The sequence below is a fragment of the Impatiens glandulifera genome, chromosome 6 (genome assembly GCF_907164915.1).
Source record: "Impatiens glandulifera chromosome 6, dImpGla2.1, whole genome shotgun sequence".
Taxonomy (NCBI): domain Eukaryota; kingdom Viridiplantae; phylum Streptophyta; class Magnoliopsida; order Ericales; family Balsaminaceae; genus Impatiens; species Impatiens glandulifera.
Genome location: NC_061867.1, coordinates 48,642,366 through 48,670,037, shown reverse-complemented (window position 1 = coordinate 48,670,037; position 27,672 = coordinate 48,642,366). Strand labels below are relative to the sequence as shown.

Genomic DNA, 27,672 nt, shown 5'->3' with positions numbered 1-27,672 from the left:
AATATTATATATATTGAAAATTTTATTTTATTTTCATAAAGTTTATTTATTTATTTATTTTTGGTTATCAATAAAAGGATTTTCCAAGTTTTGGGTTTCACAGCCTTGCGCCGGCCTTAAACCGAATCAGTCCAAATCCAGAAAGCAATGAAATTCGCAGCTTCCTTGAACTAACAGAGCATATAAAGCCGATTACTTTCTCTCTCGTTCACTCTCTCTTCGTTCACAGATCCAAGCCGACGACGACCGCTAGAAATCTGCGAAGATGGTGAGCAAATTGGAAGAAGAACAGGTGAATCAGTTAGAGGCTCAAGTCGACAACGGAGGAGGTGGGACTTGGGAGTATCTATGCCTCGTTCGGAAGCTAAAGATTCGACGCTCCGATAAGGTCTTAAAACATGGACTATCAATCTTGAAGAATCCGAAAAAACTATCAAGTATTGGCTCTGAAGGTACACAATTTGTATTTCAATTGATTCATCAAATCAGCTTATAATAATACTGGGTATTTTCATTGTTGATCTGGGTTGTTATTACTTTATTGTAGTTAATGTATTAAGTTAGTAATTCTGAGTTGTTTCTATGGACAAATCTGGATTACTAGTTTATGATATTGACTATATCTTCTTGGGTTAGATAATAACTGAAGAGTTAAGTAGTGGGTTGAGAAATTGGAACTAGAGATAAAATCATAATAATGTCTTTGGGTAATCAATCTGTTGGTTTTGTTTGTGTGGAATCACAGAGAAAAATTTGTTGATTAAAGTTGGGATTGAAAGGAAATCTAAATCAATTTGTAACACCCTTCAAGTTCAAGTACATCTCAAACAACTTAAACTTGAACCATTGAAATTGTTGGTTACTCATAATTGATGAATAGATAAATCAGAATACTAACCATGACAATAATTGGCTATATGTTCATAAACTAAAGGCAAATTGGATGTATCTGACTATAAATAATCTCGGTTACAATAAGGTTCAGATGGGTTAGATCATATGCTAACATAATATCAATCTGTTAGTCACTTGATTCAAGACCTAATTAATTGTCAAATATACAATTTTGCATGTTAATAATAGCATTGTGCACCCTTTGCGGCCAGGTTGATCTATCCCTTGAACCTTACCTTAATCTGCATCTTGCCAACTCTTTAGAGACAAGACTTTGATTTTGGTCATAGAATGAAGTCTTCTATACTTTAAACAGAGGTGATAAATTTGTTTGTACAAGCATCATATAAACTCTATGATTGTGTTTGTTGCATACCTTTTTTTAGGTTTGTCTTCTAGGAGCTTATTCTCTCACTGAATTAGCTAAAAAAACACATCTTCACACATTTCTTGGATTGTCTTCTCTATTTTGTTTTTTTTTGTGTGATTGATATATTCTCCTCAGATTTATGGACCAGTTTTTATCCTTGTGCCTTATTTATTTGTGGATTCCAAAACAGTTAATTTTGTGGTCAAGGGATATGGGTAAGCTGAATATTGTGAAACTATGATATTTTTTTTACTAGATATGTATTTCTTTTTCATCTGGGTCTGTTTTTGTGGCACCGTGCTGAACTTTCTCCAAACTAGATTTAGTTTGAACACTGACATTTGGTGTCAAAAAGCTTGTGACCATTGTTTTGTTGAAGATATTAAGCCTATGATTAAAATTTCTGTTAGGCACGATTTATGTTAAAAGTTCTTTTTTCTTCCTCTTGTCCATTTTCTATTAAATCCTATAATCCTTGCTATGAATCTTTCACTATTTTGTATTTTAATTAGTTCCATTCTCTCTTTCTCTTTCTTTTGTGATGCAGAGTGGACTCTATATGAGCAAGTTGCTATTGCAGCTATGGACTGTCAAAGCCTTGATGTTGCAAAGGTATAAGGATAAATCTTCTAGCTATCTCTCTACATGCTTTTTGGGATTTCTCCATTTTCATTACCTCATCAAATTTAGCCAATGCTTTTGTATTTTCGTTCTGTTATTGGTTGTGCAATTATTTTTGATATATTATCCACTATTAACATGTCAATTTGTTAGTTGCCCAGTTTATTGAATCGTTTTACAATCTTATTCTTTTTCGTACTAATTTAAATTTTAAAACGAGAATGTGGAAATGAATGGAAAAAAATGTATGCTTAGCAAGAAACTGTTGGAAACAACTAGAAGCCTGGTTACAAAGTTCAACAAAACACTAATGCAAAGTACATTGATGAACAAGTGGAAATCCTCAACTAGATCGCTGAAATGGTTTTATCCTTTTAAAATAAACTGAGTGAAAATAAATCTATAAATGCTAAAAATATATATAATGGTTTTAGCTACTTCCAGGACCATTCAAATAATTCTATGAACATTGTTCCTTATTATGTGAAACAATAATTCAATTCTTGCATCTAGTACATTGCTAGCGGACAAGGATGATTTCCTTTTTATTTTCATTATTTGGATGTCAGCTAATATTTTCCAGCTATCATTTTGTTCTTATATTGCTCTGGCTAAGATTAATATCTAAAACGTCTTGGATGCTTAAGATAATTTCACAACTTATCTCTCTTTTAGCACAAATCAGTTGTACTTCTAGATATTTTTATTTATATAAGATTTTAATGGCTTTTAGCATTTTTAAACAATGTTCAATTTAAGTAGCAATTAGAAGTCACATATAATATAAAATTGAATTTGAAGCTAATGGATCCATGAAACATGTTTGCAGGATTGCATAAAAGCTTTGCAAAAGAAGTTCCCTGAGAGCAAAAGGGTTGGTGAGTCATTTTATCTAGATCTCTTCTATTTGCTGCATTACTATGTACTTAAGGCTTTCTGTATTTAATTGCTGCATTCATAAACTTGTTTGCTACTTTGTTTGTTGATGTAAGGATGCACAAGGTTGCATCTGTGTCTTTTAATTAGGTGGTTCTAGCCTTTTAGACATTTGGTCGGAATGGAATAACCAAAAAGTCATACATGCTATATGGTATGCTATATGGTTGGAAGTTCCAGATTCTTAGGGAACATGATATTATTGAAATTAAGTAAAATATTGGCCTTGTTTGATGATCCAAATAACCCATTAACCCATCATCGTGACTTCATCAACTAAAATACCAAATTACCCTTTTTTCCTTTTTTTAGAACATTTAAATATTAAATACAAAGAATATTTTAGTCATTTAACCCAAATAATTCACTTTTTCATCAAACAAGATTTTTTTACAAAAATATCAGATTATTTTTAAAAAACCCTATATCAAACAAGTTCGTATTCTTTAGTGGATAAATGAACAACCAGCCCTAAAGAACCAGAAAATGTGTTTGCAGGATGCTAGAAGCTTGTTTAATGAAGGTTATTTAGGATTATTTCCAAATAATCCTATTTCCAATCAACCATCATTCAAATCATTAACTACAATACCAAAATACTCTTACGCTATTTTTTTTATCATTTTAAAATATTAAATGCTAAACTATTTTGGTCATTTTATCGAAATAATCTAAATAATCCACTTTTACATCAAATAAGATTTCCCCAAACAACCCAAAGATTATTCAAATAAGCCAAGATCAAATAAGTTTGGCTGATAATGTAGTTATAATGTTAGAAAGTAAAAGCATTTAATCATGGAGTATCAAGCCTCTCATGATTTCGGTGAAAAAACAACGATGTATAATTATTCTCAGTGACATCATGTTGGTGGATATCAAATTATCAACATTCACATGTATCTCAATACGAAAGATATTACAACTCGAAATACTAGTAATGATTTTTAGCCCGGTTGTTCTCATGGTCACATATATAGTAGTCATGTAATAGGATTTATTGGCTGTAGACCTAGAGTTTTCTGAGTGAATTCATTCTGAATTTATCTTTCATTTAATTGTGGTTGAATGTTACTTTTTACTTGCTGGCAGAGTTGCAATTTTTTCTCCAATTATTTCAGTGATTTGTGACAAATACGTGCACTGGAGTTTTGGTTTGTTTATAATTAATTTTTTTTATTCATTTGGCTTGGGAATCTTCATTTTAGGTCCCACCAAAATGTGCTTCCTTTACACATGATTCTGGAGACCATTATAATACATATTTGGAAAATGATATCTTAATCTGTAGACTTTGAACCTATGTTGTCTCTCTTTCATAGATGTGATGGAAGGAATGGATATGTAGGTTTTGTACAAGAAACAAATGGGAGTACATCTGAAGGTTCCCATGTATTCATCATTATTAAAACTTACGATCATGTTTCCTGATGATAATTTTCTAGTTGCTTGAATATGTTGTGTGATAAATTTCAAATTTGCGAGTTCATTTGAAATTAGTGTTGACAAATGTTAGAACTGCAGTTACTAGAATTTATTGATCTAGTCTTCAAGATCTTTGATAGATTTTATATAATAATCAGGTAGGCTGGAGGCATTACTTTTTGAAGCAAAGGGATCCTGGGATTTGGCTGAAAAAGCTTACTCAAGTCTTTTGGAGGATAATCCACTTGACCAAGTAGGCTGTTCTGAAGTTCCTTTGATAAGATCTTTGTCTTCCAGGATGTAGATATTCCATGATTTTTTTTTCAAAGGAAAATTAAATTAATAATATTCCACAAGTTTTGTTCTAGAAAATTTATAAATATGCCCTAAATTATTTTTGGATATAAGCCCAAAAAAACAAAGAAAGGAAATGAGATAATGATTTTTTTGACATGTTGATCACCCTTTTATTCTAATATCAGGCAATCCACAAGAGGAGGGTAGCAATGGCGAAGGCACAGGGAAACTTCTTAGGGGCAATTGAGGGTCTAAATAAATATCTTGAGATGTGAGAAATTTCTGAAAAGCATATTATTCCATTATCAGTTTACTGTAAACTAATGATTCCTTTTCCCCCCAAAAAACTAATGATTCCTAGTATTAAAATTTGACAGATTCATGGCAGATAATGATGCCTGGAAAGAACTTGCGGAAATATACATTTCCTTGCAAATGTGAGCGTCTGAAGTACCCTCCCTTTTTACATGCTAACCTGCAGATTATAACCTGCTTTTCCAATATTCACAATTGAGCCTATATAGCTTATTCTAACTTGTACATTCCTTGGCTTATATTAGGTACAAGCAAGCAGCATTCTGTTACGAGGAACTGATCTTATCTCAACCTACAAATCCTCTGTATCACTTGGTTTATGCTGATGTAATGTACCTCTCTCTTCTCCCTCTCCTCCCCTCTCCCCCCCCCCCCCCCCCCCCCACACACACAAAAAAATAGAAATAACACTTGAGAGTCATCATTTGCTGATACATTTATTAGCTGAAGTAATGGAGTAGCTGGAATCCAACAGAAATGTTGTTGAAATGTTCAGAAATCAAATATTGAAGTTAAAGTGTTTTATATTATTACCCATTAGGGTTTGGTATAAATACAAATTACACCTCTTGTAGAGAGAAATCAAATCCCTAATAATTAGTCCCTAGAAATTAGGGATTTATGGTTAATGATTTTTAGGAATATTAAGCTAATGTTTATCCCTTGAATTAGTTAATTACTGAAGTGACAAATAGTGTCATTAACAGTTCACTAATAATGAGAATCTATTTTCCCCCCAAAAATAATGAGAATCTACAAAACCGTCTTCATATTTTGGTTATTGTTCATTGGAAAGCCATAGAATTTTTTCTGATAATGTTGAATAAAATTGATGTTTACTGCTCAGATCCTATTCCTGGAGTCTCTATGAAGGAACTCTTATCAGTTAATCTAATTTCTCACTTATCTGTTGATCCATTTATTTACCAGTCTGGGATGATTGATGGTGCTGAGTTGCTTTACCAAAGAAGTTGTTTTACTCTGGACTTAATTCTTTGAGGGATTAGAATTAGAATGTCTTGAGTAATATAAACTATCATTCTAACAGTAATCTAGTAATTTCTATAAAAGAAAAATAATTCGATCCAATTAGTAGATATGATATACTTCTGCATAACCTTACGCACATGCATATGGTCTATTTAGAACAATAATTATAATTGCAACTGAAATTGTGATGATGCTGACATATGTAATGTTTATATTAAATGAATGAAATAAACTCATTTTGCTTCATGAACTTGCACCAAATGATTCAATCCAATTAGTAGATATGATATACTTCTACATAACCTTACGCACATACATATGATCTGTTTAGAACAATGATTAGAATTGCAACTGAAATTGTGATAATGTGACATATGTTAGTGTTTATATTGAATGAATGAAATGAACTCATTTCGTTTCATTGCATCAAAAACTCATTTTGCGTCCTCAATTTGCGGTACACTTATTTGCTTCATCTAACTTTTAAAAATGGCTCAAACTACTTTTCGTCGTTATTGGTTAACTCCATTAATTTCTCGATATGCACTTTAGAAAGAAAATAATAGCCTAAGGTTAGGGACGCATAAATTATGTAAAGATGATTTAAGAACTTAATGGGGTTAACTAAGAAATGACAAAATAATTTGAGCCATTTTTAAAACTACAGGAAGCAAAATGTACCCCACACAAGTTGACGAAACAAAACGATACATCGATGCACGTTCAAGAAGCAAAATGAATTTATTTCCTTCAATGGATTTCAAAATAAATAGTCGATTCAGTCATTTGGTTCTAAATATGATCGAAGTGTTCTGCATTAACCATTTAAAGCGCATATGAGCTTTATCACCATATACAAACCCAATTGAGACATTAAACATATTAAGTATTATCTTCATCTTTTGTATATAGTTATTTTTAGTATTACACTAGTTGAGCAGTTATGTGTAAATGAAAAAAAATGTTTTTTTAATTAATTTTGTCATCTGTGTGTGCGCTTCTATTAAAAATGGTATCTTTGACTCTTGATAGGTCCTTTACACGCTTGGTGGTTTGGAAAATCTTCACACAGCTAAGAAATATTATGCCTCTGCTTTGGACTTGACTGGCGGGAAGAACACCAGAGCCATCTTTGGTGTTTGCTTGGTAAGCTTCCCTTTACACACATCCTCTCTAGTAGTTTAGTTTCTTAACATAACATAGGCTCTATTTGGGCACTTTATATTTTTGTTTCTGTATCTTCTGGATCCAAATACTTAAACCATTGGAAACTACCCTTAGTGAGATATAAACTCAAAATTTTATTGGTTCTCATCTAGATCTAGATACAATAACATAAATAAATACTGTTTATAAATGAGGCTAATAAAGAATATGGTAATTGTTGCATGACCTTGTTAAATCAAACAAACTTTATACTGCATATAACATAAAGTCGAGAGGCTTGGACTAGCTTAACTTTCTTGATTTACCTGTTTACTATTTTTCTGGGTCATGTCTATCTGCCCATCTTAACATCATTCACATATTCACATCCATGTTAATCCAGTTTGTGATCTCATCTAACCACCGATCTGTTAAATGAAACTGCCATCTTAAACGACCATACAACTACCTTTTTTTTATCTGGCCACATTTTATTTTATCAAACTCAAAATAAATTGATATGTTCTCATTGAGATTGAGACACCACTACAAATTTACTAAAACTTCTTTCTTTTATCAAATGGGTTCAATGGTATCCTTCTCTACATAACATTGTCTTCTCTACAGACTCAAAACTGTCAATATCCAAATTTCTATTTTGTCTTTGGCTATAGCTTTTAACACGATTCTTAGAAATTAAAAATTATAGACACTTAAGTTGGGTTCTTTGGAAAATCCATTTCTATCAAAATTCATCCATCTAGATGGATCACTTTGTAAACAGGGTGTTCTTGAACTTAGTGTGATACATATTCAGAATATTGATACTAATGAGCCAGTTCAATGTTATCCTTCTTTACACAACATGGTCTCCTCTCTAGCCTCAAAACTTTGTCAATATTCAAATTTCTCAGGTTTCTTTGGCTAAATATCTTTTGACTTGATTCTTGAAATTAAAATTTATATCAAGCTAAAATTGGATCTATTTGAAAACACCATTTTATCAGATTTCCCATCCAGATGGATCACATTTGCATACATGATGTTTCTGATATTAGTGCCATTACATATTTAGAAGTTTATTGATGTTTCTAAATGCCCAATTCAATGTTATCCTTCTCTACACAACATGGTTTCGTATCCAGTCTCAAAACTTTGTTAATATCCAAATTTCTTAGTTGTCTTTGACTGCTATTGCTTTTCACATGATTCTTGAAATTAAGTTTATAGAAGCTTAAATTGGGTTCATTTAAGAATAGAATGTTGATGAACTTAGTGTAATACACATTTAATTTTTTATTGATCCTCTACTAATCCAGATTCGTTAACATCATTAAATTCAAATAATCTGCTGCTAACATTGACTAAGATCTTTTCTTGCGGTTATGTAGTGCTCCTCTTCCATTGGACAACTATCGAAAGGACGAAACAAAGAGGAGAAAGAGAGACCGGAGTTGCAAGATTTAGCAGTGGCTGCCTTGGAGAAAGCCTACAAGAACAAGGCAACCGATAAGTACTCTTTACTTGTCTCAACCTTAAAAAGCTTAAAGCTGTCATCATCATCCTAACTGAATTCAATCGATGACTTATTATGACCTACCTGGTATCCAAATTGGCGAGCCTTTATTGTCTTCTTTCTGATTTAGTCTGATTCCGAACTGCTATTTAAAGCATGTTTTGTTTTGATTTTTGTGTTGTTTCAATCATTATTTATTGTTAGCTCGATGACCAATGTATTTTTATAGTTAGTTTTCATGAAATTAGTATATTATTTTTATCTGCTTGAATAATTACTTTCTCAGACGTTTCAGATCAACCAATGTATGGCTATATACAATATACATGTGATCTTTTAAATGTTAACTAGTTGTTGTAGCAATTTGCTCGACAATTCAAAGTCTCGTGTGCTTGTAGGATTATGAAAAAGTTAGGATTTGAGAAAGAATGGGAATCTAGATATTAGTTGAGGTGAGAAACTGATTTTTGATTCAATTCATTTTTAACTGCTTCAGACACAAATTTTCAACTTTTATATGCTTTTGTTATTAAAAAATGATTTCCTTGGTGTTCTTGATATCAATCTTGAAAGTGCATGCAAAGTTCTTGCTAACTAACTGTCTTCATCGGTTTGGTTGCTTCTTACTTTGTTGGGTTTGATGATTATGAAGGTTTCTTTTAATTGTTTACTCCATAAAAGTGTGTTTGTTTGTTTTTGTTCTAGGTAATATTTACCACGTTTCGATCGTGTTTGTTCAAGAGACGTCACGCTTGTTAATCTGTTAAATAAACTAGTTATGCTTGTTAATCTGTTAAATAAACTAATCTTGTTGCATAGATCAATGAATAGGTGAAAAATTTCACAACAACAAAACTGATTTTTGATTCAATTCATTTTTAATTGCTTCAGTCACAAATTTTCAATTAATTATCTTCAATTATTTAAAAAATTCAAGATCTTCTCATTCTGGACAAGATGAGTGATGCAATTTTTGTATATCTTAGATTTCAACCATATATTCATTTATTATTTTTACCTTAATATATGTGATATCTGTGTTTATCAAATGAACATGGAAAAATCAGGGTTATATTTTTAGGGAAAATTAGGCCAACATTTAACCTTATTAATAAACATGTTAAAAATTCAAATCGACTTGAAATGGCCCAAAAAAGACCTGCCAACTTATTTACAATTTTGTCTGGTAGGATATTGTATTTGTCCTTTCTTACTCACTCATTCATTATTCTTTTGTGTTCATGTTATTTTAGAAAAGAGATGTAATATTAATTAAATCGGGTTGAGTTCGATTAATTGAGTCGGTTTCAGATCAATTATAATAAACATGTTGGTTTAGGTTAGAGATTTTGATTTTTAAATAATTTAAAGAAGATGCAGTGTGTGGAAAGAGTTGAAAATAAAAAAAAATAATGAGAAATTAATATTTTTTTTTTATAAATGTGATCAATTATTTAGAAGTTAAAGTAAGAACACGATGGTCCTTCCTAAATAGTTAAAATCAGGTTCGAACCCAGTTAAGTGAAAACGAACAAAAATTCACCTATCCCTAGACAAATGTTTTATATATAGTTATTCAAATAATTTCAAATTAATTATTTTAATAAGTTACATGAAATAGGGTTATTTAAATCAAGTAAATGGCCCGAGGAGACTAATATATATATGATCAACTTGCCAAAGTTTTCCAATATTTTTTGAGATAAAAAAGATGGAAGCAACAAGGCAATATGTCATCTTCTTCCTCCAACAATAGAAATCCAAAAGTGGTAACCCTAAGGAGCTCCGATGGCATCGAGTGTGTTATCTTGGAACGTGTTGCCTTAATGATGCATATGATAAAGATGGTTATTCAACACCCAATAATACTACCTCCGGCTGTGATTCCTCTTAAAAAAATTGATGGTAAGAATCTCGCTATGGTTATAGAGTACTGCGATTGACATTCTCGACCCGACCCGTGGAGGAGCATTCCGATAGTTCAGAACCGTTAATCTAGAGGAATATGATGATAAAGAGTCTTCATTCGAAAATCTCAAAGATCCACGAGTTGAAGAAACTCGAGTTTGAATTATTCAAGAACCTTGACATAAAAGAAATGCTAGCAGTATACGCAGCAGATGATCTTGGGGTAAGTGGACAGATGATCTTGGGGTAAGTGGACTATCAGATTCGATTATATTATATTCGTTTTACCCGGCTGTGGTAATGTACTATTCAACCACTAGACCACCACTAGTTCTTTTATTACTTTTTTTTTTTTATTAAATCTCGACTTCAAAATATTCTAATTTTATTATTTTGAACTTTTTCTTAAGCTGTTTGGAAGAATAAATAATAAAAAAATGAATTCGGTTTTCGGTTTGGTTTCGAGTTTGGGTTTAATTTTCGAGTTGAAACCCAAACTCGAAAACCAATTCGAAAACCGTATTTGAATTCAAATTGGTTTGAAATTCGATTCGAAAACCGAAAATTAAATTCGAATTCGGTTTATTCAAATTCGGTAAATTCGAATTCGGTCGGTTATTCGGTTCAGACCAAATATTGAACACACATAACCACATGGCAGTTGGATGAACAATCTTATATTTAGTTATTAATTTTCTTCTGTTTGTAATAGCCCTTGCACTTACTTTATCTTTTCATTTAGGCCCTTGTCTGATAGGCCAACTCATCAATAATTTGTAACAGAATCATCCGGGTATTTATATTTGGTAGATTATTCATATTAGAGCATGTATGTTTTTTTGGGAAAAACAACTTAGCGTCATTTCATTAAAAATTCTCAAAAATGGGAAAAAAACTACGAGTTTAAGAGATCATTCTAGACAGGCATAGAATGATTTTGAAGTCGTATCATTATTAATAAAAACTAAAAATCTAAAAACGTAAATGAATTATCTAATTACAATGTTTTCAATTCTAGTGAGTTTAAAAAACGGTAAATTCCAGTTTCTACAGATATTTCAATTCTGCTTCGTGCTTGGAATTTTTCTCGATGTTCCCACGAGGGCACTGCAATCCGATAAAATATATTTCCATAACTCTTCAATGCTCCTACAGGTTCTGCCATATTCATTTGCATTCCGTTCTTCCCAAATGTTATACACCACTACTCCAAAGCAGCACTTGAACATACTTGTTGCAAATATATTTCCCTTGGCTTTGAGTAGTGTCGCTTCTTTGATTTCATTCCATCCGCTCGGAAAACTGATCAACTCCAGAAGTACTGTGATTGACATTCTCGACACGACCACGTGGAGGAGCATTCCGATAGTTCAGAACCGTTAATCTTGAGGAATGTGATGATAAAGAGTCTTCATTCGAAAATTTCAAAGATCCACAAGTTGAAGAAACTCGAGTTTGAATTATTCAAGAACCTTGACATAAAAGAAATGCTAGCTTTAGTATACGCATCAGATGATCTTGGGGTGAGTGGAATATCAGATTCGGTTGCATTATACTGTTACGAACTGTAACTACAAATGATCTGACAGAGACTATGGAGCCACATGGAAGTTGGATGAACAATCTTATATTTAGTTATTAACTTTTTTTCTGTTTGTAATAGCCTTGAACTTACTTTATCTTTTTATTTAAGACCTTGTCTGTTAGGCAACTCATCAATAATTTATAACAGAATCATCCGAGTATTTATATTTAGTAGATTTTTTGGGCATGTATGTTGAATGTAAGAGTTTTTGGCTCTCTTTTCTACCTCTCATCTTCTTCATCAGTTATCCAACAATCGTTCGCTAGACTTTTTTTCTCTCATCTCGATCTGAAGTTTGTATCAATTGGTATCAGAGCCGACATTCCTCACGATGGTCGATATAGAACATCAATCGGAAAACAACTCCTTGCGTGCATCCATAACTTCTATTAAGGAAACTTTACAAAAATGCAGAAATGGATGAAAAGTAAAGACGAAGAACAATCGCACATACTGTCTAGTAAAGGAAGATTTTAACGTCAAGAAGATTATGCGAAAGCATCCAAAATATAAACCGTAAGGGAAGACAACATGAAAATCTGTAAAAGAGGATGCAAGGTGAGACAAAATACTGTATTCCTCAATTTGAAGGTGCTGATGTTGAAAAATGTATCATCAAATCAGAAGAGTATTTTAGATCTAATCAAAATCCTGGAGAAAATATGATTCAAATGGCAAAAGAGAAACTCACTGGAGAAACACGTAAGTGGTTTATCTCTAATATATTTTCTAGAAATGCAGGTATTGCCTTAACTTGGACGGAGTTCAGAAGAACTATTCAAAATCGCTATAATCATGAGAATAAGTTAACAGAATCGCGAGCTAATGAAAAAGTTAGTGAAAGCTATGTTGGATTTGAAAGTGAAAGGTTGGAATCAGATTCAATCGACAACTAATTAGAGTTGAACAAGTTAAGCTCGATTCAGATTTTCTGAGAGCAGATGAATCTGATCTTCTTACTATGGAATTAAATGTCCAACTAAAAGGGGAGAAAATTGTCATGCATAAACTCAATCTTAACCTGGAGCTACAGTATAAAACCATTGGCATTCAAAAGTGTTCTGAGGACGAATACATCAATGAGAAAAAACCAATGAAACTTAAATGTACTTATCAGGGTGATTTAATTAAAACTAAAAGCCAAACTGTTATATCTGTTCATAGGCTTTTTTTTAGTGAGACATCGTCACAAAATGAAGCCAGAAAACAACAAACTAACTAGACGAAACAACAGGATTAAATTGCAGCGATGGAACCTTACATTAGAGAAAGATATTTGTTTAAAGGCGATGAAAACTTTGAAGACTAAAGGACTTAACTTAGAGACAAAAGTTTAGGATCCATTTGAGAAGAACTAGGAACTAAGAGATTGGCGTTAACCTGAAATAGAGAGATAAAAAATATTGAGGTTTATTTGGGATTAAAGCTATAAAAACAAAAAAATCGTGAAGAGTAGAGTCTGTTACATTCAGAAGTTACCAGCGAAGAATTGACATTCAGGAGAGATAAAAAAGATTGAATTATTGTAGGAATTGACAACACATAAGCTGTAAATTTAGAGGCATCAGATTTTTTTTATTTTACTTTTTTTTTAGCTTTGCAGACATGAATTCACCGGGACGTCGAATTTCAGTTGGAGAAGGTATTGTTACGAACTGTAACTACAAAGGATCCAACGGAGACTATGGAGCCACATGGCAGTTGGATGAAGAATCTTATATTTATCTATTAATTTTCTTCTGTTTGTAATAGCCCTTGAACTTACTTTATCTTTTCATTTAGGCCCTTCCAGTTCATCAATAATTTGTAACAGAATTATCCGGGTATTTATATTTGGTAGATTCTTCATATTAGGGCATGTATGTTGAATGTAAGAGCTTTTGGCTCACTTTTCTACCTCTCATCTTCTTCATCAGTTATCCGACGATCGTTCGCCATACTTCTTTCTCTCATCTCGATCTGAAGTTTGTATCATATACTTGTTAGAAGATCAAAAGTTTTCTATATGATTTTCTCATTGTTCTTTTCCTTGTTCATACATATTTTCTTTAGGTGAAGTTGAGTAGTACTTTCAAATTGAATGTTGTTTTGGTATGTTTCAGATTTTGCTAATGACAGAAATCTTTTTTTTTTTTTTTTTTTGTAAATTCATCTTCTTATCTGGATCTTCTTTTCTTGATTTTCTTTATTTTCTTGAAGTATAATTAAGAATAAATTATAATCAACATTCTAGTTACTAACAAGATAAATTAGAGGTTAATCTTAATATCTTGAAATGGTTAGGAAGATCTTGATATTTAATTTTTGAATTTGATTTCACTTTGCACGTAATACAAATATTTTGTTCTTTATACGAAATTGTTAAAAATATCATATGGATTAAAAACAAATGGAAATTATGATTTTTTTCGGCATCCCTCGTCTTTTCTAAATTGTAGTTTCCTAAACCCAATTTTTATTTTGAAATATTCCAATCAAATTCTTATATGAAATATTTAAGATCGATGAATATACCAAAATATGGTTTATTCAAATTCGGGTAGTTCTTAAAAAATAATTGGATTTTTTTACAACGAGATTGTAAGTCACGAGTCCTCTTCAATTTTGTCCTATACCAAATTCTAAATCTTTTAAACGAAATAGACTAGGAAATCTGCATATTCTAAGAGAAGGGTGACAGATCATGCATGTATTTGAAGAAAATAAGAAAAAGAAAGGAAAAAAAAGAAAGTTACTTCAATTGTTCATATCTGTTTATTTTGATAAATATGACCCTTTATCAATGGAAAATTTGATGAAATGGCCCTATGAAAGGGCCTAAATCCAAAAAAGGACTCCTCTTGATATAGTTTGCAAAAAAGGTCATTTTGCCCTACGAAAAGTATGTTTTATCCCTCGCGCGACGAATTTACCGCTCAATTACGAGAAATACCACTCTCGCGTTTTCATCTAAAATGCGTGAGTTCATAAAAGCGTTTTAGATGAAACGCATGAGTGATATTTCTCATCTTTCCATTTACGAGAAATACCACTCACGCGTTTCATCTAAAACACGTTTATGAACTCACGCGTTTTTGATGAAAACGCATGAGTGATATTTCTCGTCTTTTATCGTTTATATATATTTTTTGTCATAATAAAAAAAGCCCATTCACGAATCTCAACTCTCTCACTTTCCACTCTGACTCCCCTGAATACCACGACCACAACCAAGACCACGAGCAACAACTGACGACGACGACTACGACCACGATCTCTCCGTTTGAAGTCGTGACCCACTACTCTTTGTTCTCAAAATGAGTATGTTTATTTTATGTTCTTTAGTGATTATGAACACTAGGTTGGTTATATTATAGTATAGCTAGGTTGTATTCGATAACTCCTGAATGAATGAATGTGAATCAATACTATGTTATATGAACAAAGATAGATGTTACACGTATTGTGCTCACTCACGCGTATTTTTCTCATTCATGCGTATTGTTTCTTACTCACGCGAAATACTCATCGAGGAGGAGTTTGCTGGTATGTTTCATGGAAATATAATGTGCCAAGAATTGTCCACAAGTTTGCTTCAATGGACCTATTAGATAGGGGGCTCCTATCCCATTAGATCCATTGTAACAAATTTCTAGAAAAGTTGCTGCATTGGATTTCCTGAAACTCTACCAGCAAACTCCTTCTCGGTTATGGTTCATGCCATCTTCAAAAAGCAACAACCGATGTAAGTAAAAATTGTGAGTGAGGCAACAACAGAACATTACAATACGCGTAATTCTTGTAATGTTGTTGAACTGTTTTCAATTGCAGCTCAAGTAATTCTTTACTTTGATGGAGAGTGAAAAACTACGGATGATGTCACTCATTCTTCTGCAAAGTTAAACAGAGGTTTGCATGTTCTCTGAAATTCTACTTATGCCCAATTAGTTGATCTAATCTATTCTGCTACTGATGCTGACAAATCTAGATATGATTTATTGTTTCAAGCCAAGTATAATACTCCAGGCATGAATGTCAAATTTTCTTATATAACTGATATAAAAAAATGTGGATGTGGAGTTCTTTTTACATGAAGCAGTTTCAGTCCACAACCGCACTCCATTGTGTGTATCCTTAGTAGAGAATTCACTACCTAGAAATCCAACAAACCTAACTCAAGAAAGTGTAGTGATTCCAGAAATTGATGATCCTGACGTATTCTCGAAGCAGCGGGAGGTTGTCTTTGAAACTGAAAATGACATTAAAGATGAACCATGTTTGCGTCTGAATGAGAAGGATGATGATTGGGTTCCTATTACCCAACCTAGTAATGATGCTTGGGTTTCTAGTACCCAACATGTTAGTTCATATTTGATGTATCTGGTCTTCCTTGTACTCATGCCCTAGCTGCTGCCCGTACACGAAAATTGGATCCCTATGACTTTACTCAAGGTAACAATTGCATGTTTAATGTTATCTTTAATATATCTATCTAACCAATTTCTCACATGTTTAATCGTTATCTTTTTCAGGTATTACTCAACTGAAATGTGGTTGAATGCATATTCAGAGACATGTTATCCTGTTGGTGATGAAGAAGAATGGGATGTTTTGGAAATTATCAAACAACGCGTCTGCCTAAAACCACTTGTTAAGGTGAAGAAAGGGCGGCCAACAACAAATCGTAGGTCATCCCAATGTAAGACTCATAAGGCCCGAAGACGATGCAACTCATGTGGTGGTCAAGGTCATAACAGGACAACATGCAAATCAGTGATGCTTGCACCATCTACTACAAGAGTAGCATCTTAGCAGCAACATCAACCATCATCTCAGTAGCATGTTGAATAATTCTATTTTCAATGTTCTAAGTTTACTTTAATGTTCTAAGTTTACTGTTGTATGAATAATGTTCTAATTTACTTCAACCAAGATAATTTTGTATTGCATAAAACATAATGTTCTAAGTTTACTTCAATAGTGCTCTTAGTTTGGATCATAATGTTATTTATTTCAGCATGTTGAATTAACAGTAACTCACGCATATTGTAATATATGTGAATCATGTTATAATATGCATGAATCATAACTCACACATATTACAATATTCGTGAGTCACATTGTAATATGCGTGAGTTAAGTTGTAGTATGGTGCATCATAACTTACGCATATTACAATATGCGTGAGTCACATTGTAATATGCGTGATTCATGTTGTAATATGCATGACTCATAACTCACGCATATTACGATATGCGTGAGTCACATTGTAATATGCGTGAGTTAAGTTGTAGTATGATGTATCATAACTCACACATATTACAATATGCATGAGTCACATTGTAATTTGCGTGAGTTAAGTTGTAGTATTATGTATCATAACTCACGGATATTACAATATGCGTGAGTCACATTGTAAAATGCGTGAGTTAAGTTGTAATATGGTGTATCATAACTCACGTATATTACAATATGCGTGAGTGATATTGTAATATGTGTGAGTCACTATTTGCTCAACAATCTGAAATAAATAACAGTAGTACATAACTAATGATGATAAACAATATTTAGTATTACACAACATGTTATAATAATAATGTGAATTGTTTCAACATATTACAACTTCATGGCTCTAAAATTTGGTGGAACAACCTGACTTCCCATTTTTCTCTATAAAATTTCATCTTATCTGATATTGCAATTTCTAGAACAAGTTTAGCAGTCAAGTACTCTATATACATTAATACAAAAATGCCACAGTCCCCACTTATTGATGCTTTTGGTACTTATGGATGTGAAGTTCTACGAAATGTTAAAGTCTCCAATGTCATGTTTGGATACCTGGAAATTTGAACTGGAGACATTGCTTTATGAAGGAAGGACGACAACATTTGACACATGCGTATCATGAATTCTGCAAAATTGTCGTCATTGAAAATTGACTGATCGCAATCATAAACATCAATTCTCCATTCTTTCATTTGCAAAACACACATACCCAATGCTTGAGGTCGAGGTTGAGGGGAAGTAAATGTTATCAACAATGCTCCACATGAGCATATGTCCATCTTCCTTACCCTAATAGTACTCATAAAAGGATTCATCAAAAGCATGGCCTTCTGGATTATCAGCATCAGTAGAATTAATAACAAATTTCTTATAGTGTGATTTAAATAAAGGGGAGAGATAACAATCTGTGATGGTGAAATCCTTCGTGTACGTCTTAAGGTAGGTGATTGCTCTTTTTCTTAGCAGAGCACATCCGACATTGATCTCCACATTAGTTAGCCACATAGTTGTCCTCAGAATTGTATTCAAGAATTTAAAGCCTACACTGCCAGTACAGAGGTCCAACTTTTTAAATTTACTTCTTTTCCGCAACTCTTTTCATCAACTCTATCATTAGTTTTGGATCAAATTTTGCCATAGGATCGACAATGATTGGATCTTTCACCCTCATTTTTTTGGACCATGGATGGTGTAGGGACTAAGTAGTACTTTCAACCTCAACCTCTTTCTCTTAAATTGGACTTGGGTTGCATCGTCCAATTCCACCACATCCTCCTCCACCTTTTGCTTGTCCTTCTTATGCACCACCACATCCACCTTCTTCTCAATCTTCTCCACAAACACATAATGGTCCACCTTCTTCTGCACCACCTTCTTCTTCTGCACCACCTTCTTATTCTGCATACTGTCTTCATTCTTCTCAATCTTCTCCACAAATACATCATCGTCCACCTTCTTCTTCTGCACCATCTTCTTATTCTACACATTGTCTTCTTTCTTCTCAATCTTCTCCACAAACAAATCATCGTCCACCTTCTTATTCTGCACATTGTCTTCCTTCTTCTCAACAAACACATCATCGTCCACATTCTCCTTCACCACCTTCTTATTCTGCATCATCTCCTTATCATTGACCACATCCTCCACCTTCTCATCCACATCCTTGAGTTAGTGAAAATCAGTGAGATTAGACCAATGTTTGAAATAGACCAAATGCTCGAATTAAACCATATGCTTGAAATAGACCATATGCTCGAAATAGACAATATGCTCGAAATAGACCATACCTCAATATCCTCATTCTTCTTCTCCTCCACAAGCCCATCATTGTCTTTCTTCTCCACAAGCCCATCCTAAAAGAAGACCAAATGCTCGAATTAGACCAAATGCTCGAAATAGACCATATGCTCGAATTAGACCAAATGCTCAAAATAGACCATATGCTCGAAATAGATCATATGCTCGAAATAGACCAAATGCTCGAAATAGACCATACCTCAATATCCTCATTCTTCTTCTCCTCCACAAGCACATCAACTTCCACCACAAGCACATCATTGTATTTCTTCTCCACAAGTCCATCATTGTCTTTCTTCTCCACAAGTCCATCATTGTCTTTCTTCTCCACAAACACATACTAAAAGAAGACCAAATACTCGAATTAGACCAAATGCTCAAAATAGACCATATGCTCGAATTAGACCAAATGCTCGAAATAGATCATATGCTCGAAATATACCATATGCTCGAAATTGAACATATGCTCGAATTAGACCAAATGCTCGAAATAGACCATATACTCAAAATAGACCATATGCTCGAAATATACCAAATGCTCGAAATAGACTATACCTCAATATCCTCATTCTTCTTCTCTTCCTCAAGCACACCAACTTCCACCATAAGCATATCATTGTCTTTTTTATCCACAAGCCCATCATTGTCTTTCTTCTCCACAAGCCCATCCTAAAAGAAGACCAAATGCTCGAATTAGACCAAATGCTTGAAATAGACCATATGCTCGAATTAGACCAAATGCTCGAAATAGACCATATGCTCGAATTAGACCATACCTCAATATCCTCATTCTTCTTCTTCTTCTTCTTCTTCTTCTTCTCTACAAGCCCATCATTGTCTTTCTCTAGAAGCCCATCCTAAAAAAACAAAATTATTGACTTAGACTAAATACTCGAATTACATCAAATGCTTGAATTAGATATACCTCAATATTATTAATCTTCAGCACATCATCCTCCACCACATCCTCATTCTTCTTCTCCTCCACAAGCCCATCCTAAAAATAACAAAATGCTTGAATTAGACCAAATGCTCGAATTACACCAAATGCTTGAATTAAACATACCTCAATATTATCATCATTCACCAAATTCCCAATCAACACATTCATCTTCTCCAAATCTTCCTCATTCACCTCCAAATCTTCCTCACCCTTGTCTTCCTCATTCACCTCCAAATCTTCCTCATTATCTTCCAAATCTTCCTTTTTCACCTTCTTTTTCTCCACAAGCACATCCACATCCATATATTCCTCATTAAATATTCTCCTTCTCTGTTCATCCCTTAGTGTGGCTGATAATATGCCAAATGGTTCTTGTAGTTGGTTTAACATCTTTTTATGAGATTTATTTCAGTTCTCATTTCAGTTTTTAGTTCATTTAGCTCATTCGTAAGTTGAGACAATCTACATCTATCATAGGGAGTTATTGCTGTTGGAGTCATTTGAGAGGAATCATCATCTTTTCTACTAGTGGCGCTCTCGACAAAATAAGAGTTGTTGGTGCTTGGGATAGGGTTGCGGGTTCTTCTACTCGTGGAAGGTTTGGCATGAGTAATTTGTCTTTTCTCCCTCATGTTAGGTTTAAGAGGAACTACATCTTCAATATCTCCAAATTTCCTCTTTCTGCGATCAAGTTCAAAAAAGACATCATAAATATTACCTCCCATATCTTCAAAGTCCTCCCCAACATACAAGATCTTCTCGTCTTCAGACAATTCCATCTTCTTGACAATCTTGCCTTGCAGGGCAGTGTGAAGATCAGAGGCGGTGCTCTTCCTACTGGATTTTTGTACTGTATTATCTTTCGGAAAATAGGCTCTTGCGCTTGAAACATCGTATTCCTCGAAAGTATGGGGACAAACATTTGGATAACCTCATAGGTCCACACTTGTAAGGCTAGTGTGAACCCATATACGTTATAAGAAACATCGACATTCTTGTCTTTGTTCTTCTTCCCCACGGCTTTCTTCTTCTCTAGATATAGCAACCTATAGTGATCAAGGTTCCTGTTCAAACCCTTTATGGTTGCTCTAAAGGACAACTTTCCCCATAGAAATTTGAGGAAAGTTTCGATGTCCTTGTCCATGCTGAGGAGTTTGATATTTATTATCCTCTTTGTTTCAAGGGCGAAGAGATATTGGCAAACCAGGTATACCAGCCCTAATTTCCATGCATCTTCCTCATTAGAGTAGGACACAAATTTTGAATGAAGGTCTACTGTTCTAACAAGTTGATTACTTTTAAAATATTTGACAACCAAAGGTGGACATTCTTCAACTTCATTGAAAATGGTTTCCACTGTAGGGAATCTCCCAAAATTGAGACATGTGACCAATATAAACTCATTTATCCCGAAGCACAACTCCTTTCCATTCACGAGGAATTTCATCTCTATAGAATTTGAGCTGCTCTTCTTAAGGAGCATTTGGTGTATTATCGTTCTCGAGAACTGTAGTAACGTGGATCCTTTGAATAAGAATCGTAATTGAGTTTTCTCTACCCTTTCCATTAAATCCATTGCAGCAAACTTGGTGGCAATATTTGAGATATTGGTTTTCCATGAGACCCTACTAACAAACTTAGGAATTATGGTGGATTCCATCTACAAAACAAGGAACAACATTGGAGTAAGCAACTCTAGAACATTATAATTACCTAAACTATAGAACATAACAACTCAAGTAAGTAACATCAAAGAATACACGAAAATTTTATATGTTTTTTATTCTTTGTTTTATTTTAATCAGGCATGTGTGTGATGGTATAATATGTTTTTCTTTCATAATCTGGATATTAGATTATGAGCATATTTGATCACTTGAAATTTTATCACTTAAATTGAGCTTATTAGGAAACTAGCATTTGTTACAATCTTTGTCACATTCATGATTTCATTTGCAAATAACATTAGCAAATCGTCCGTCAAAGTACAATGCTCGTGAAAGCAACATATAGGTACAATGATCAACATATAGGTACAATGCTCGTGAAAGCAACATATAAGTACAATGCTCGTGAAAGAATAAAAGAGAAATGCATGCATGCAGAATAAGAACACTGATATAATACTCGTGAGTGAAGAACATTGGATAAACAACAACATCATATACACACATAAACCCTATAAGATACATGGACCCTAAAAGCTAAGAATTATACATCAATATCCATCAATATAAACGACAGAATAATGAGAACATTACAAATTAAACATAAACCCTAAACTCACATGAATATATTATCGAAGAGACAGACGATGAACGATGATGAGAGTGGATCGATGATGTTGAACGAGGTTGGAATGGAAGTTGGAATGGAAAGTTGAGAGTTGTAAAGACGAAGTTGGAAGTCGGAGTAGAAAGTGAGAGAGTCGAGATTCGTGAATGGAGTTTTTTTTTATTTAGGGCAAAATAAATTATATATACGATGAAAGACGAGAAATACCACTCACGCGTTTTCATCTAAAACGCATGAGTTCATAAATGTGTTTTAGATAAAACACGTGAGTGGTTTTCCCATAAATGGAAAGACGAGAAATACCACTCACGCGTTTCATGGGAAACGCGTGAGTGATATTTCTTGTAATTGAGCGGTAAATTAGTCGCGTGTGGGGCAATATCGACTTTTCGCAGGGCAAAAGGGTCCTCTTTGCAAACTATATCAAGCGGGGTTCTTTTTTGGATTTAGACCCTTTAATAGGACCATTTCATCAAATTTCCCTATCAGATTTGTACACACAAACAAAATATATATATATATATATAAACTTTATTTAGTATATTAGTAAATCTATTTTTTTAATTCACCTTACCATTAGAGAGTTAGAGAAATAGTTCGAAACAATAAATCCTACCTCATACACTCTTCAATTCCTAGACAATTGTTCACTCTTTATTGTTAATCATATAAGTTATTGGTTCTAGTAATTTATTTATTTATCTTAATTTATTGCTCTCTATTTTCTCTACAAATATTGTGTTTGGTTTATTTGTTGGGTTCAACATTGTTTATCTTCATACTCAATCACCGAATATTGATTTATTGCTTTTTGTTTTCTCTACAAGTATTGTGTTTGGTTTATTCGTTGGGTCTAACTAGGGGTAAACAAATTATGGGTTGATTCAATCCCCAACCCCAACGCAAACCCAAACCCAAAATATTAATTTGGGTAAGTTAATTTGGGTTGGGTTAAGGATTACCCAAATTATATAAATTTAATTTAGTTCTCTCTTATTAATCTAATATAAACTAACCATCTTCCAACTTCATTATATTCTTTTGATTTTTACTACGCTGATCTCCATTAATCCATTACAGTCGAACAAATTTGACATGTTTAATACGTTCAACACATTTTTTCACACATTTAACACGTTTTCACGTTTTTGACATGTTTAACACATTTTCACACTTATAACACATTTTTCACGTTTTGGCATCTTTAACACGTTTATGACACGTTTAATATATTTTTCAAACGTTTAACATGTTAAACACATTTTTGACATTTTAACACATTTTACACATTTTTTACACGTTTAACACGTTTTTCACGTTTTTGACATGTTTAACATGTTTAACACGTTTATTACGTTTTGATAGGTTTAATACGTTTTTAGCACATTCAACACATTTTTAGAACATTTAACATATTTTGTTACGATTTTCACGTTTTTGCCACGTTTAACATATTTTATATATTTTAACACATTTTTGCACATTTAACATGTTTTTGACATGTTTAATACGTTTAACACGTTTTGACAAGTTCATTTTTTTTTGCAAACTAAACACATTTTGACACGTTTGACACATTTTTGCACGTTTCACACGATTTTTACGTTTTTTTGCATGTTTCACACATTTTTGACATGTTTAACAAGTTTTTCACGTTTAACACATTTTCACATTTTGACACGTTTAACACATTATTGATACATTTAACATGTTTTGACACATTTAACAAATTTTTTTACGATTTTGGTACATTTAACACGATTTTTCAAAAACATGTCAAAAATGTGTTAAATGTGTCAAAAACATGAAAAATATGTTAAACATGTTAAAACGTATTAAAAACATATTAAACATGCCAAAAAGCGTAAAAAAATATGTTAAACGTGCGAAAAATGTGTTAAACGTGTGAAAAACGTATTAAATATGTCAAAAACGTGTTAAATATGTCAAAAATGTATTAAACATGTCAAAATGTGTCAAAACGTGTCAAAAACATGTAAACATAAAAACGTGAAAAATACGTCAAAATGTGTTAAACGTTTCAAAATAGGTTAAACATGCCAAAAACGTGAAAAACATGTGAAAACCGTTTTAAACATGTTAAAAACGTGTGAATCATGTCAAAAACGTGCCAAAAACATGAAAAACATGTTAAACATGAGAAAAACGTGTTAAACGTGTGAAAAATATGTTAAATATGTTAAAAATGTGTTAAACGGATAAAATGTGTTAAATGAGTCAAATACATGTTAAATAAAAAATTAATTTGGGTTACTCAAACCATATTAGTAAATAATATGGGTTGGGTAAATTTAATTTAGGTTGAATATAGGTTGGGTAATATGAGTTGGGTTTACCCGTTTGCTCACCCTAGGTCCAACATTATTTATCTTTCATACTCAAATTAACCTTTCATTATTTTCTCCAAATTCACTAACACTAGAGAGAACATGCCTCTTGGATGAGACTATATAATTAGTCATCAGTCCAACCCTAAGACACATTTAACCTTAAGGTTCTATACTTAGTCGTTTTCTAATACAAGAGAATCTACCTAATAATCGTCATTCTCCTCCAATCATCTATCATGAAACGACATAATAAATTAGAATGTTTTTTTATTTGTTTGTTTCCTTTTGTTGTTATTTTCGATATTTTTCTGTTGGTTCCGATTTATCTATTTAGTAGTTTTTGTTTTATAACCAAAAAAATTAGGATATTAGTGTGTAATTTTTTTCTTGCAAAATAATAAATAATTAAAAATATTATCTTTTTTTAAAATATAAATAATTTTATTGGAGAAGATTATGGAAATTACTATTGATATTAATAAGAAGTACTTTTTTTTATGTAAGAAGATTATGGAAATCACATTAGATGGATATTAATATGGAAACTGAGTAATTGTGCTTTTGAAAAATATTTTATTTATTAATTTATTTTTGTTTACATTCAATTGGAATTACATTCAACTATTCATTATTATTTAAAAATAAAGATATTTATTCATTTAATTCCTATTCATATGAATGTTTAAATCAATGAAAACACAATTTAACCATAGTATTTTATTTTGTAAATGTAAATCACGATCATAGTTAAAATGAGAAGTTTTTTTAGCACTATTAATTTCGACAAGAAACTGATGACCCATCAGTTAAAAATGAAAAACAATTCAATCACAAATGTTCAAACCCTATATTATAAAAAAATTGTTCAAATTGAATTCCAAATAATAATTGAATCATATCTAATTAATCAAACTATATAGTCTCACTATCCTCTTATAATCTCTTATAATATAATTAAAGAAGGATGATTGGACCATCTATTTTTATAATAAGAATTGTATTTATTGATTTTTCACTTTGAACATAGAGTTGTTCTATTGCAAAAATATTATATACTATACAAAATAAGTGTGAATTCCTAATAATAACTTGATATATTATTTGAATCCAAAATAAAATATAAAATAAACAAATCATCAAGAAAACTACTTATATAAAATAGATGGGGCATAAAAAGTAAAAGACTTATAACCAAATTTTAGAACATTAGAAAATAATAGAAGAAAAAGAAAGAACCATTTCTAGAACCACTAGGCTCTTAGACTACTAAAGGCTCTTAGACTACTAAAACAAACAAATTCCTAACCAACATATTTTAATAACTAATTTGTTTCTCAATAATCATGCAATCATTCGACCAACATCTTCAGTTTTTTTGCTCTTCAAAAAACATTTTTAGCTCTTCCATCTTATCATTCCTCAAATGTAACTCCATCTCCTCAATGGATGTCTCCCACTATCTTTTCTTAGCATCTTTAGTCATATCTAGTGACAATATTTGTTCTCGTTGTCGTTCAAGTTTGAACATATCTTACACCTCAACTGTTCGAGCTTCAATCTCTCGAACACGTAAATTGTTTTGTGCCTCTAAGAGTTCATGGGATATTGGGTCAAGTGTTTTCAAGGGATCAAGGCCCATGAATTGATCCAATATGGAATTTACACTGGGATTGCCATAAGAGAAATCTTTTCCACTTGGACTAAACATGACTACCGCTAGCTCACTTCCACAAAGAGTGGAAAGCTCTTAATCTTTCTTGAAAGCGCTGAACTTTTCCTTCGAAAACGTTAGTGAACTATCGACATTTTTAATCATCTTAATCGAAATCTCTTTCTCTATAGTGATTTTTTTTTGATGGGATACATTTCAAAGGTTTTTTAAACATATATAAAGGGATTGAATATATTATTTACTTAACCAAAAACAATATATCATTAAATATATTTATTAAATTGATATATTTCTTATCTTTATCACAAATATTTTATTGATGTAATATGAAAATAGATTTTCACAATATTGAATTAATCTAAAAAAAAAAGATAATATGAAAAAAGTGTTAGTAAGAGTTATTACATATTTGTGGCGCATCTTTTTATTGTCGATATTTTTTTATTTTGAATTATTTATCAACGACGATTAATTTTAAAAATAATTATTTATTGAACAAACATAAAGACACTATATATATATTTAGCGTAAAGATCTATGTATGATTCTAAAAGTGTATGAAAAATAAATTATGCGAGAGAAGAGTAAATACATTAAGAAATCACTATAACAATGTAAATTACCCCTTCTAAATAATTTATGTTATTTTTTTAATATAGAAAGTTGTAATGACTTCATAGTTATAACATTCACTTAAACTTAAAGATTTTTAAGTGTCAATAAAACCCCTAACTTTTAACTATTTAGGCACCTACTTTTCCCAATTAAGCTACCCTAATGAGTTTAATTTATATGATATTTGTTTTTGACAAGAATAAATATTGATAAAAAAAAATTAAGTCGTTCTTCATACATATAGTTCATCTTCGTCTCTTCTTCTTATTTTGTTTTTTTAGCTTTTATTTCATGATTTTTTTTAAGTGTTTGAAGCATATTCAAGAATGTCTAATTAAAAAAGTCCACACAGGTTTTGCAATATGTTGTTTATAAGGTACTTTTGATATGCAAAAATACCTTTAAAATATTTAAAAATTCAAATTATTAAGATATCCGCTAAATATTAAAGAAAGCTAAAATAATATTAAAACATCACTAAATATAAAAACGAATGCTCAAATAGAAAAACAAAATATTGTGTGGGCTTTATACGCCATTGTATAAGCACATAAAAAAAACTTCAATCAATGTTATTCTATCGCCGCTAATGTTGATTTAGATGTAAGTCGCAAAAGAATAATTTTGATAACAAAAATTTGTGCCATAAAATTCTAGGAATGTTTATGCTATGAAACATTTATGTGCCGATAAATTTCTTATTTGCACCTAAATTAGTGCATATTAAT

At 32.1% G+C, this 27,672-nt stretch overlaps 1 protein-coding gene across 1 annotated transcript; it reads left to right on the top strand.

The window, feature by feature from the left end:
* Positions 1-131: 131 nt before the first annotated feature.
* LOC124942137 (ER membrane protein complex subunit 2) lies at positions 132-8,887 on the top strand. Its single transcript, XM_047482565.1, has 9 exons — positions 132-452; positions 1,812-1,876; positions 2,715-2,763; positions 4,405-4,499; positions 4,729-4,814; positions 4,921-4,980; positions 5,104-5,185; positions 6,881-6,994; positions 8,386-8,887. Exons 1-9 carry the CDS (start codon positions 266-268, stop codon positions 8,560-8,562), a joined length of 915 nt encoding a protein of 304 aa, XP_047338521.1. The 5' UTR covers positions 132-265; the 3' UTR covers positions 8,563-8,887.
* The last annotated feature ends 18,785 nt before the right edge of the window (positions 8,888-27,672 follow it).